Below are 13,400 nucleotides of genomic sequence, written 5' to 3' on the forward strand. Positions count from 1 at the left end.
CTTGCGGGCCCGACGCAAATGGTGCACAATGGACGGGACCACAACCAGCCCCTCCTGCGACGGAAACAACGGTGGCTGGTAGCCGTAGGCGGCCATTAAAGGTGAACCACCCAAGGCAGATGGGTGGACCATGACGTGGGCCAACTCAGGCATAAGCACTGGAGTGCAGACTCTAGGTCCTGATTCGCTCTTTCGGATTGACCGTTTGATTGAGGGTGGTATCCAGAAGACAAACTGGCGGTGGCCCCCATGGAATGGCAGAAACGTCTCCACACCTGGGAGATGAACTGGGGACCCCAGTCCGATGCTATGTCAACCGGGATCCCGTGCAGGCGGCAGACGCAGGTTTGCAGTCTTAAGGGCGGATGGTAACTTAGGCAGAGCGATAAAGTGAGCAGTCTTGGAAAAACGGTCGACAATGATGAGTATGACAGACTTGCCTTGGGATGAAGGAAGGCCAGCGACAAAGTCATGGAGATGTGGGACCATGGTCGCAGTGGAATCAGTAATGGCTGCAGTAACTCCGCCGTGGTTGGCGGGTAGATTTGTTGCAGGCACAGGCGGAGCAGGCCTTGACGAAATATAAAACCTCCCTCTTAAGCTGGGGCCACCAAAATCGCTATGAGATGAGACGACACGTGCGGTACACCCCGGGATGGCACGCCACCTTTGACGTGTGCCCCCACCGTAACACCTCCGATCTGAGTTGCGGAGGCACAAATAGTCTATCTGCCGGACATTCCGCTGGGACTTGCATCCCCCCTTGAGCCTCCTGGATCTTCCGCTCCACCTCCCATCCCAACGCCCCCACAGTACAGTGATTGGGGAGAATGTTCCCGGGACCAGGGCGCAGGATCATGGATAGGGGACAGGGCATCCGGCTTCCCATTCTTGGAACCACTGCGGTAAGTGAGTGTGAAATTGTAACGCGTGAACAGTAATGCCCACCGGGCCTGGCGTGAGTTGTGTCTCTTTGCAGATTGGATGTAAGAAAGGTTCTTGTGGTACGTGTACACGGTGAAGGGCTCCTTGGTTCCTTCAAGCCTCCATTCTTGAAGGGCCAGCACAATTGCCAACAGTTCACGGTTACCCACGTCGTAATTGGCTTCCGTGGGGCTGAGTGGACGGGAGAAAAAGGCGCAAGGGTGGAGTCTCTGGTCGACCGGGGAACGCTGGGACAGTACAGCCCCCACTCCTGAATCCGAAGCGTCCACTTCTACAAAAAAAGGCATCTCAGTGTTAGGATGACGCAGGACAGGAGGATTGGTGAAGGCTGTCTTTAACATGCGAAAAGCTGATTGCGCCTTATCAATCCATTCAAAGGGGACCTTTACGGACGTAAGCTAAAGGTAGCGCTCTCTGGCTATAGTTCTTGATGAACCTACGATGAAAATTGGCGAAACCCAGAAAACGCTGCAATTGTTTTCTCTTGGTGGGATTGGGCCAATCCACACCGCTTGAACTTTAGACGGGTCTGCTCTAAGTTGACCTTCCTCGATAACGAACCCGAGAAATTGAACAGACTCGACATGAAATTCACACTTCTCCGCCTTCACAAACAGACAATTTTCTAACAACCGCTGTAAAATGATCCGAACATGTTGCTGGTGTTCCTGGAGGTTACGAGAAAAAAATAAAAATCATCTAAATCGTCATCTAAATAGACAAAACAAAAAACGTTTAGAACGTCTCCGAGCACATCATTAACAAACTTTGGAAGACAGCTGGGGAGTTAGTTAAACCGAACGGCATGACCAGGTACTCGAAGTGCCCCAAAGGAGTCGTGAAGGCCATTTTCCACTCATCCCCCTCCTTAATGCGTACCGGATGGTAAGCGCTACGTAAATCGAGTTTAGTAAAAACCATAGCGGACTGAAGAGGGGAGAAAGCGGAATCCATTAAAGGCAGCCGGTACTTGATCTTAACAGTGATTTCATTGAGACCACGATAGTCTACACATGGTCATAGGGTCTTGTCCTTCTTATCTATAAAGAAAAACCCCGCCCCTAATGGGGACTTGGAGGGCCTGATAAGACCTACTGCGAGCGAATCATCAATTACTCAATTAACATTGTATTTATTTATCAATCTATTTTAGTAACTCTAACTTAAATTTGTGGATTGTGAAAGCTGAATTCTCTTTAGTTTTACTCATACAGGTCAATTTAACTTTTTTACCTACATCAATTCTACAATATACAATAGGCTGATTAAAGAATTGAAAGAAAAATCTAATCATTACACCTGTAATGAGCCCCAAAAAACAATGAATGAAGAACACTCAGTGTATTAACCATTAACATTTATTTGCAGCGTATTTGTTTCATGTTTGTTAAATAGCGGTCATAAAATTAACATAGAATACATCAGTGTATTTGTTTCATGTTGTTAAATGAACAGCAATCATAAAATTAACATGGAATACATCACTGTCTCACAAACACCCACTGTCAATGAACAAATCACTCATACAAATACTATAAAAGTTACGCTTGAACATTAAACATTTGCTTGGAACATTAACGTTTTTTTTTTTTTCCACAAAATCTGCAAAGTATATTTAGCAATTCAAACTGGCCGGCACCATTAGCTTGTTCTGCAGTGTGATTAATTTGGAAGGGAGGTTTTTGTTTCCCAATCCAAGCATCACTGCCTGAATGAATCGAAATGTGTTTCGCATGGACTTTGGGTAGTCTAAGTTAAGGGCAAACATGAGTTCAAACAGAAGACAGACTGCCTGGGAAAAGGCTCTGATATTCTCCATAACAGTACGTCCCACCCAAGTACGATAGCAGTGGAGATGGGCTGGAGGTGCACTCCATTTGGACCCTGCTGCTGAGCATCTTCAATTACATTCAGAACCCCAAATGTGACTGAGGCAAGTGCTTCTTTCGCTGTGTCCTGCAAAAAAGCACACAGGACTTGTTGTTGAATGTGGTCTTCTTTTGAAGGAGGAAGAGAGGGAAATTGCTAAGATTTTAAAGTTGAACTCATTTTAAAGATTTTATACACAGTACTCTGGTTGGCAATGTCTTTTTGAGTTCATCCAAGCGGATTTTTGAGGACAACTGTCTGGAGTGCTGTCACATCAAGCGACTGAAATTACAAAGAGAACAGATACAAGTCAAGAACTTTGTAGCATTTTGCGAATTTAGGAGAATATGCGTTGTGTCCTGTATTTCTTGACTTACTGTATTAGGTCCCAACACTTGAGTGAAATGCAAATTACGTGAAACAGGCCTATGGTAATGAATCTTCCACAAACGCAACAATCAGAATGCCTTGTTTCAACTAGTGGGTCTGCATAGAACATATTCTTGAAAAAAAAAATGGGTACACTTCCGCTTTAAGATTGAGATTGATACTACAAAAGTAATTTCAAAGTAAATAAGTAAATTTGTTTTAGTTGCATATTTTTAATCAATATTTGCAATCATGAGGTCGCTAATGGTGTAGTGGCACACTTACCCGAGTTGTGTGCCGGCAGCGTGGGATCGGTTCCACTCAGTGACTGTGTCTGTGTGTGCCCCATGACTGGCTGGCGACCAGTTTAGGGTGTAGTCTGCCTTTCGTCCATTGTCAGCTGGGATAGGCTCCAGCTCCTCCTCGCGACACCATAAGCGGTGTGGAAGATGACACATGACATGATGTGCAATCATTTTTTTCAACAGTCCCCCCCCAAAAAAAACTGCAATGAATGAATTTTAGATCACAAATTACAATGTATAGTGTGTTTGTTTGTCAACCCTTCAAGCGCCATGATTAAAAAACAAACATTTTTGATATCATGAATTTAAAAGGCTGCAACTTTTGAAACTTTAAAGAGGTGACAGATAAAACTATTCCATAAATCTGGAGATGGATATTGATTGATCATTTTCTAAGATCTTGTGGGCACATTTGGTTGATTTGTGAAGAGGCTCCACAATTCACCCTACCATGTAAGAAATACAGGAAATCAGCAAGCTCAAACAATGATAGGTGCCTGTTAATAGCCGACAAGTTTAAGCGTCAGATTCAATCTGTCCCATCTCCCACACAAAACCAACCAGAGTAACTGACGCTGCTCTAATAAGGGAAAAGCAAAAATATTTACAACTAAAACAGCGTTTAATTCAGCGACGTACTCGTCGCAAAATAGTGCGACTTTTGGCGGTTAGAGGGATGGACAAGCATTGAGCAGTCCTAGTTCGGAGAAACCAAGCTATCACTTTAAATGAATACTCCAACGGTTAATTGGAATTTCACAACAAGAAAACATTAACGGTAGCTTTTGTGTGCCTGTCCATACAGTGTATGCGATGAAGTTACTTTTGTGGAGCCCGGCGCCATTATTGCTGAGTACATTATGTATTTATGCCACTTAAGCCCTTGGCGGTGACACGCACTAACGTGAAACCACAACAACAACAACAACAAGAGCAACAACAACACCTTGGCGGTTCATAAAATAGTTTACTTACCGATTAACAGTGGTTCAGACGAAAGGGTCCGCTTCCAGTTTAGAGGTTCCATTAAATTCCACCATGGATTTTCCAATGAGTTGAGAGAGGCGCGCGTACGTCCGTACGAAATGTTGCAGGTCTGCGCATGTCTGGAAGAACCCGCAAAGGACCCAGGGACAATAACTTGTTCAATCTAATTTAACTGGATTCGGTTACATTAAGTTAAGTATGTTCCCCAACCCAAAAGTTCTACTTACTTATTTAAAATTAGTGTTCATAACAAGTTAATGATTTTTGAGTTCGGTTCACTAATAATTTTCTATTAATTTGAATTTTTGTTTTTACAGTGCAGGAGTCACCCATCAAGATCGCTCACCCGCTTGACATCTTTTAACGACTCGACCAAACAACCTAATTTCTTAATCAAAGTCGGGTCAATAAAGCAATCATCCGCCCCAGGGTCAACGAGTGCGCGGATAACAACGCCTTGGTTAGGGCCGATAATTTCTCCCTCGAGCCGGAGTCTGTTCCCTCGGAGAGTACCGACTGCAGTCTCTCCCACAGTCTGTGTAGAGCCGATCTCACCCTGATCTCGGTGGTCACTGCTGGAAGGAGCGGCTGACTCACAGTTGCCTATACAAGTAGATGGATTGGTCCGGCGTGGAGACGCGATGACCCTGCTGACCACAGTAGAAGCAGGCATGTGTGTGGAACCGTCGCTGTCTCTACATCAGTCCCTGACGTCCTCCTCCCATCTGCATCGGTTCCTCTACCAATGTGGCCGCCCCTGGGATTACAGGGCACGTGGGATGACGGGATCGTGCAGTCTCGTGGTTAGGAGGCAACTGGTCGACATGGAAGAACCTCGGCCGAGCATGGAGCTGCTCCCCTCCACGCTCCCGGCGTCTCTATCAAAGGTGGTTGTCCAGTCTAATGGCAAGACTGATGAGTTGCTCCAAAGTCGTGGTATCATCATGGACGGCCAGTTTATTTTTTAGGGAGGAACTCAAGCCGCGGCGGAAGATGGCAGGTAACGCACAGTCACCAAAACCACTCTCCGCCGCCAGGATGCGGAAGGCAATGGAATAGTCAGCAACCGACCGACTACCCTGATGACAGTCCAATAACTGACCTCCGGCCTCCTTCCCGCAGACCGGATGGTGGAACACCCGCCGAAACCCAGTAAGGAAGTCCGGGAAGGAATACCAAAGTTCAGGACGAGAATTGCCCATGGTCATGGCCCAAGAACTAGTCTGGCCAGTCAATAAACTAACCATGAAAGCCACCCTGGTGCCATCCTGGACATAAGTATAGGGCTGCTGATCAAAGATTAGACTGCAATGATGTATACATTGACTGCATAACCCAGGTTCCCCACCATAACCAGATGGGTGAGGTAGGGAGGGTTCGTGGCTCCCACCCGCGGGTGGGTACACCCCGGTAGGAGATGTGGGTGACGTGAATGTAGGCACAGCTCGGGGGCTTGGCTGCTCTACCCACGTTCCTAACTCCACTAGCCAGTTGGTTAGCAGGGCGACAGTGCCGTGGAGCTCCGTCACCAGCTGTCCTTGGCTGGCCAGTGCTTTCATAAACCGATCCGAGTCCACAGAGTCTGTGGCCGGATTATTCTGTCAGGGTTCCGGGAAGCGGACTCTAAAAGCGTGGACTCAGATGGTGTTTTGAACAAAAAGGGTTTATTAGGAAAAATACGCAAGACCGACAAAGTGCAACTGAGGGCGCTGGTATGACAAAAACAGGAAAACGAGAATAACCAAAAACGCTTGCAAAAGGCAAGGAAAGAAATAACGAAAATTGCTTGTCGAAAAAAGACAAGATCACACCAATTCCAAAAAGTACAACCGAGGGTAGCTTTAATAACACAAGATATAATACTTACATTGGCGGAAAACTCAAGGCAACAAACAGAGCAAAATACATGGCGAAAACATGTACGTCTAGAAAATTCAATTACTTGGAGCTACTTGGTCATAATCAAGCAGAGGAATAATCCGGCAAGGAAGTGACAACTTGGCAGTCCTTTTAAACAGCACTTGATTGTAATGTGTCACAGGTGCGCCGCTGGAGGAAATCGCCCACCACCCTATCTGAGAACCAGACTAAACAGCACAGAGCCATGACACATTTATTTCTTTGAAAAAATCCTGCGGCACACCAACAGATGAAATTCTGGGAAAAAAAGCTTATTCTAACACTGTGTTAAGTAAGTGTTATATTGTTTTTGTATAAGCATTTTCTAACATTGAAGAATGACGTTATATGATAACGTCATGAATAGGAATTAAATAAAAAGAAAAAAGTATTTTATAATGTTCCATATTGATACTTACTCAGTGTGAAACATGGGCCTGTTTGGATAAACATCGGTCACTAATTCGCTTGTCTCTAAACAAAGACAATTAGCTACCTGCTACTGCTGCTGCCACCTGCTGGTATGGAAGAGTACTACAATGTAGTAAAGACATGATTATGCTGCCGGGCGCTAGACCGCACAGGCTCACAAATTAGATAATTGCCCACGGCACACCTGACGATATCTCGCGGCACACCAGTGTGCTGCGGCACACAGTTTGAAAAAACACTGGCCTATAGGATGACCCACACCTTGAACAGTCACTTTAGATGAGTCTGCAGGAGTTGATCAAAGGCATTTGTCTTGGACCACGCAGGATGCTGATTGCCTCCGTGCACTTACTGACACCACTAGGATTGTCTAAGTGCACCCTAATTAAAATGGACAGTAGCATGAGATGAAGAGTGCTGCTGTCTGTGTTTTCTGCTTTGTCTTTCTTTGTTCTATTTCTTTTATCTCATCAAATGACCTTTCATTGACTAGCACACCATTGGCGTTGTACATAGAAGAATTCTTAAAGAAGAATCGTTTTTCACTGCCAATGCCCCCTTTTAACCTGTACACACTGGCAAAGCCATAAGCTCAATGTCAATGATGGCACTGTGCATTGTAGGCTTTCTGCTTAATGGAGAAGTCGGTTCACATCACAAAGCAGGGCTAATGGTCTGAGGGAGAGTAGTAGTGCACAGCATCAATACCATTTCAGTATTGATGCAGTGCAGTAATGCTCACATTCCACAGAGACCCAAAGTTGATCACATTTCTTTTTTTTCTTTTTTTCCAAAACCCAATAAGCATGTAGAGAGCGATGGGCCGCCAATCATTGCCCTTGACCGAGCTGTTTCAGGTAACCAGACTCTTTGCTGGCCACTAAGCAGTGGGAATCAATATCATATCAGGGCCCAACGGAACACCTGACAGTTCAATTTCACAGCAAGTCTCGAAATCAATACCTTTGGAATAGTTTTGTATTTTCCCAAAGGGTACCCACTGGAGTTAATCTATTGCGTCATTAGTATGGGTCACAGCATTCATGGTCATTACGCTGTGTAACAATAAATGTTCATAAAAGACAACACGCTTTATCCTCTCGTGCTTCACTGCAGGCTCTAATTGAAGAAAATGTGTTCGCCAGAAAGAAGTCGGTTTGACTGCTTGTGCAACTCTTTGTAATTCATGTCAAAGAGAATATAGGGGAAGGCTGTCAGGCCTATCTAAAAGATACAGAGCGTAGGAAATTGAACAAGGTTTTATCAAGCAGAAAATGCATTAAAGTGTTTAGTTTGGGATAGAGTCCTTAAGGGAAGGATTGTTTACACCTGAAACATGGTACTTAGACATTTTTTCACAGTCCTTCACTATTAAAAAAGTTTTTAGCCTTGTAGATTTCTATGACCACAATAAATTTGCTTGACTAACGACTCCACTCAGAGCCAAACACGAAGCGGCAGTTTCTTTAAATTGTGACAAATAAAAAGAGTAGAGATATTAAAGTGCTATAAGTAAGTGCATCATTTAGGTTTTACCGGGTCCTTCAAATCTAATATAAAAGGTAACAAAACAATATTCCTTGTGCAGTTCTTTAATGTCACGGATTCTGAACGAAAATACAATAATCCAAAGGAAAAAAAAAAAGCTTTCAGGCAATTCAAATTCCATCAATCAAACAAAAATCACACCATTGTATTGTTTCTTTCTACTTTTAATGTCTGAGTGATGCTGTCTGCAACTCACCAATGCATTTCTTAACATAAAAATAGTGACTATGATACAATAGACTAACAATTAAATAATTTAAAAATAAGTGTTAGTTTTTAGAAATTCATGCCTCAAGTGGGTGGCGGCATAAACACCTTGGTCGGCAGGCCCCCTATGATTTGCCAAAGGCGACGGATGTGGTGACAGCTACTCAAGTTATGTTACTATAAATGTAATCAAAACTATAGTTGTCAGAAATCAAGAAGAATACTTAACCCCCCCCAAACATTTTAAATTGCAATTTTTAAATGTAACCTTTTTTGCTGGTCAAAAATGGGAAGGAGTAGAAATTAAACAAATTAAAAACAATAAAGGAATCACAAGAATCAATATTATATAGACTATAGGCCTATTAGAAACAAGAAATAGAAACAATAGTCAAGCCATGTTCTCATATTCTGAGACTGACTATTGATGACCCCTTTTTTTATTAAAGAGTTTTCCGAATTCTTATTCATTTTATATTCTACTTATAACAGAATTTTAATAACCGGCGATTTTAATGTACACGTCGATGATATCTCGGACACGCTGTCCAGAGAATTTTTAAACAGCATGGATTTTAAACAGCATGTCTCACAGCTGACTCACAACAGAGGACACACCCTAGATTTATCATTACCTATGGCCTGACCGCTGGTGTGTCCTCTGTTGTTGACCTGGTTGTGTCAGACCATTACTGTGTGTATTTTAACATTGCCGGTTTTAACCATCCGGCAGCCCCGGTGAGAACAGTGAGGAAACGCTACCTATCTTTTGAGGTGGCTGCAAATCTTATCGACATTTTAAAGTGCACTCCTGCCAACATTTTACCTGCACCCTGTGATCTTATTGTTGACAATTTTAACCAGAACCTGAAATCAGCCCTGGACTCAGTAGCTCCACTTTGAAAAAAAACGACAAAAGCAAAGACTGTACCCCCGTGGAGAAATAATTCAATCACAATTTCAAAAAGAAAACGCAGGAGTGCAGAAAGGAGGTGGAGAAAGAGTAAACTTACAGTACACCATGAAATATTATGTGATCAACTAAAATGCTACAATAAAACAGGCAAGAATTTCCTATTTCTCAAACCTCATTACAGTTAATAGAATCAACCCCAGATTCCTCTTCTCCACCTTTGAACTTTTAACTAGCTCTGATCTTAACAAGTCCCCACAGAGACCAACAGACTCTCTCTGTGAGGACTTTGCAGACCACTTCAGAAGTAAAATCAATAACATAAGATCCCGTTTTTTAGCCCATCACACCATATGTTTCAGTAAACCTGGATAATCACATTTACCTGAGGAAACACTGGAAAGTTTTGCCCTGGTTGATGCAAGGACACTTGGTCGAGTTTTTTTTCCAGGTAAATCCAACAACCTGCCTTTTGGATCCAATTCCCACATTTTTTTTCTGACATTTTATGGATTCTTTGAGGAACAAATTTTAAACATAGTCAATTGCTCTCTCCAGACGGGTGTCTTCCCGCCGCTTTTAAACCGGCAGCAGTGAAGCCCCTTCTGAAGAAGAGGAACTCTGACCCCAGCATTTTTAATAATTACAGACCTGTATCCAACTTACCATTTTTAAGTAAGATTTTAGAAAAACTGGTGTTTCTACAGTTAAATCACTTTTTAAACACAAATAATATTTTAGAGAAATATCAATCTGGTTTTAGGATGAACCACAGTACTGAGACTGCTCTTTTAAGGATTTTAAATGATATTAAGTATACTGCAGACGTGAGAAAACTCTTGGTGCTACTGGATCTAAGTGCTGCTTTTGATACAGTAGATCACCAAATTTTATTAAATAGACTTAAAAATCTAGTGGGCATCTCTGATACTGCTTTTAACTGGTTTTATTCCTATCTCACAGACGGATCTTTCTTTGTAAGTATGGATAATCGTTCCTCGAGAACCCATGAAATTAAATGTGGGGTTCCCCAAGGTTCGATTTTAGGCCCAATACTTTTTAATTTTTATATGCTTCCCCTTGGGAATATCATCAGGAGACACGGCGTCAGCTTCCACAGCTATGCTGATGACACACAGCTGTATATTGCCGTGTCTCTTGATGACACAGGACACATTGATAACCTTTTAAATTGCATTTTAGATATTAAATCATGGATGGCAGAGAATTTCCTACAGCTCAATCAGGACAAAACTGAGGTTTTAGTTATCGGCCCTGAAGGTCAGAGAGAGAAACTTTTACCAAAACTACAGGATTTTAAACCCTCAGAATGTGTGAAGAACTTGGGCGTCATCTTTGACTCTAAGCTCAGTTGTATTCCTCATATTAAAAATGTAACCAAGATAGGTTTCTATCACCTTAAGAACATCGCCAGAGTCCGCCCGTTTCTCTCTCAGGCTAACACGGAAGTGCTGATGCATGCTTTTATTTCCTGTCGTTTAGATTATTGTAATGCCCTGCTCTCCAAAAAGAGTATCTTTTCTTTACAACTACTCCAGAATTCAGCCGCTCGGGTGCTGATGAGAACCAGAGGGCGGGAGCACATTACACCAGTTTTAAAATCACTGCATTGGCTACCCGTGTGCTTCAGGATCGATTTTAAGGTACTTTTTTTAGTTTATAAATGTGTTAATGGTCTTGGGCCATCTTATTTGTCTGATTTGCTTTTACCATACCAACCCTCGTGGATTCTGAGGTCCTCTGGCGCCGGCCTTTTAATTAATACTTTAATTAATTACTAGGGTGAGGACCAAAACCCATGGCGAGGCTGCATTCAGCCATTTTGGTTCTCAACTCTGGAATAGCCTGCCAGAGGACGTCAGGTCCGCAGAGACTGTTGATATTTTTAAGAGGAAGCTCAAGACCTATCTCTTTTTTTCATCATATTTTATCATACTGATTTTAGTTCTTAGATTATATTATTGTTTTGTCTTTTAGTTTTATTGCTTTCTGTTGTTGTTAGCTTTTAGCTCCAGTGTTTCCTCATGGGGGGCCTCCGCGTTGGGTGGGGGTGGCTGCCAATCCCGCGGGGGGCGTCATCGCAGGGGCTTCTTAGGTCCAGGTGGCCGGGGGCCTCTACAGTAGGTGTGGGGTCTCCCCGGCTAATCTGGGCCAGGGGTCTCTGTGATGGCCGCACTCCCTGTGGCCCATGGGCTGTCATTCCCCTCAGCGTGAACAAGCCCCCCTTGGGTACCCTTTCCTAATATGGTTCATCTGTGCCTTGTCATGTCTTTTTTAACAAAGTTCATCAGGTTGTGTGCTTTGTGTGTATGTGTGGGGTGTGTGTGTGTGTGTGTGAAAGTGTGAGTGCTGATGTACTGGCGGATATATATATATATATATATATATATATCTTTGGGTTTGTTGGGAGGAAGGGCGGCAGCGGGTCTTCCTTTTTATGTTGTGTTTTGGACATTTTTACTGGACAGCACTGAGTTTCATTCTTTTTGTATGAAAAGTGCTACTTAAATAAATTTGATTTGATTTGAATTCATTTGGGCGGCGCGGTGGTTGACTGGTTAGCACGTCCGCCTCACAGTACAGAGGTCTTGGGTTTGATCCCAGCTCTGGCCTCCCTGTGTGGGGTTTGCATGTTCTCCCCGTGCCTGTGTGGGTTTCTTCCGGGAACTCCGGTTTCCTCCCACATTCCAAAAACATGCGTGGTAAGTTGATTGGACACTCTAAATTGTCCCTAAGTGTGATTGTGAGTGCGGATGTTTGTTTTTCTTGTGTGCCCTGCGATTGGCTGGCGACTGCCTACTGTCCGAAGACAGCTGGAATAGGCTCCAGCACGCCCGCGACCCTTGTGAGGACAAGTGGTACATATATTGGATGGATGGATGATGTGATTTGAATAATCAGCTCCCACAATTAATAGCCCTCTTAGGGTGAAGATGGAATAACATACTGTTATGGTGTTTGCAGCTGCCTAAAGGTCAGGGTGCAAACATTGAAAACTTTTCTGTAGCCCTCTAGAACCCCCTTTACAATGCATAACTGTCATTAAAATGTGATTAGGTCGTTGGTAGACAGCAGTTTAATCACTAAATACAATTCAGAATGTGTTGTCTCGCTTGAATCTCGTGTCCCCTCATCGGCTTTTTCAGGAGATGTGTCGTCACCGTAGCCGGAGTGACAGTGACTACTAATCATGAATGGTCTAATAACACCCTTCTGTCGGCTCATGTGTTTCAAAATCCTTTCATTCCAAAACATCGCTCGCCATTGAATGTGCTGTGTTTGTAGTGCATGGAAATTGTACATTCTATGGTGTATCGAGCGGTTTAGCTATATCTACGTCACTTCCGGTGGCGAGAGCCGCGATTCCTCAAGCTTCCATCAGGTTCGGAAACACTCGGAATGAGTTAGTAAAACCTATTTTCTAATCGATCTGTGGTTGACAACTTGCAGGAAGTGACTTGTATGTATTATAAAACCTTTTACAGACTCTGAAAAATGTTTGCACCCTGTACTTTAATGTAACTCACTAAGTGACATTTTCATGGTATCTGTGATGTACTACCTGTATACTATGATCACCGAAGGAAGACACTTTATAGTTGATAATTATTTTTATACAACACAACTTTATTTAAATATTTCACAGGCAATACATAGTTGAAAAAAAGTTGAGAACCACAGCTACTAAGGACAGCAAGTGGCTAATGAGCTAACTACCAAAGTTCATTGAGCAGCGCTCCCATACTTACCTCATGGAGCTCTTGAACTGGCGACATTTGTGGCACGTCCATTGTTTTATAGCCGCTGTATTTAGCCATCAAATACACCAAAAACATCTGATCAAGTGGAATCACTCTTATCACAGTAACTCTGTTACATGGGCCGAATTGAACCTGAAAATGTAA

General features: G+C 43.2%; 1 protein-coding gene across 1 annotated transcript; it reads right to left on the bottom strand.

Moving 5' to 3' along the window:
* Positions 1-725: 725 nt before the first annotated feature.
* Positions 726-5,683, bottom strand: LOC147136058 (uncharacterized). Its single transcript, XM_086052136.1, is given in 6 exon segments — positions 726-1,344; positions 1,346-1,451; positions 1,454-1,640; positions 1,643-1,707; positions 1,710-2,060; positions 5,578-5,683. Coding segments are annotated over 6 exon segments (1,434 nt in total).
* Between the last annotated feature and the right edge of the window lie 7,717 nt (positions 5,684-13,400).

The sequence above is a fragment of the Filicampus tigris genome, chromosome 14, assembly GCF_054856515.1.
Source record: "Filicampus tigris isolate MCC_2025a chromosome 14, RoL_Ftig_1.0, whole genome shotgun sequence".
NCBI lineage: Eukaryota > Metazoa > Chordata > Actinopteri > Syngnathiformes > Syngnathidae > Filicampus > Filicampus tigris.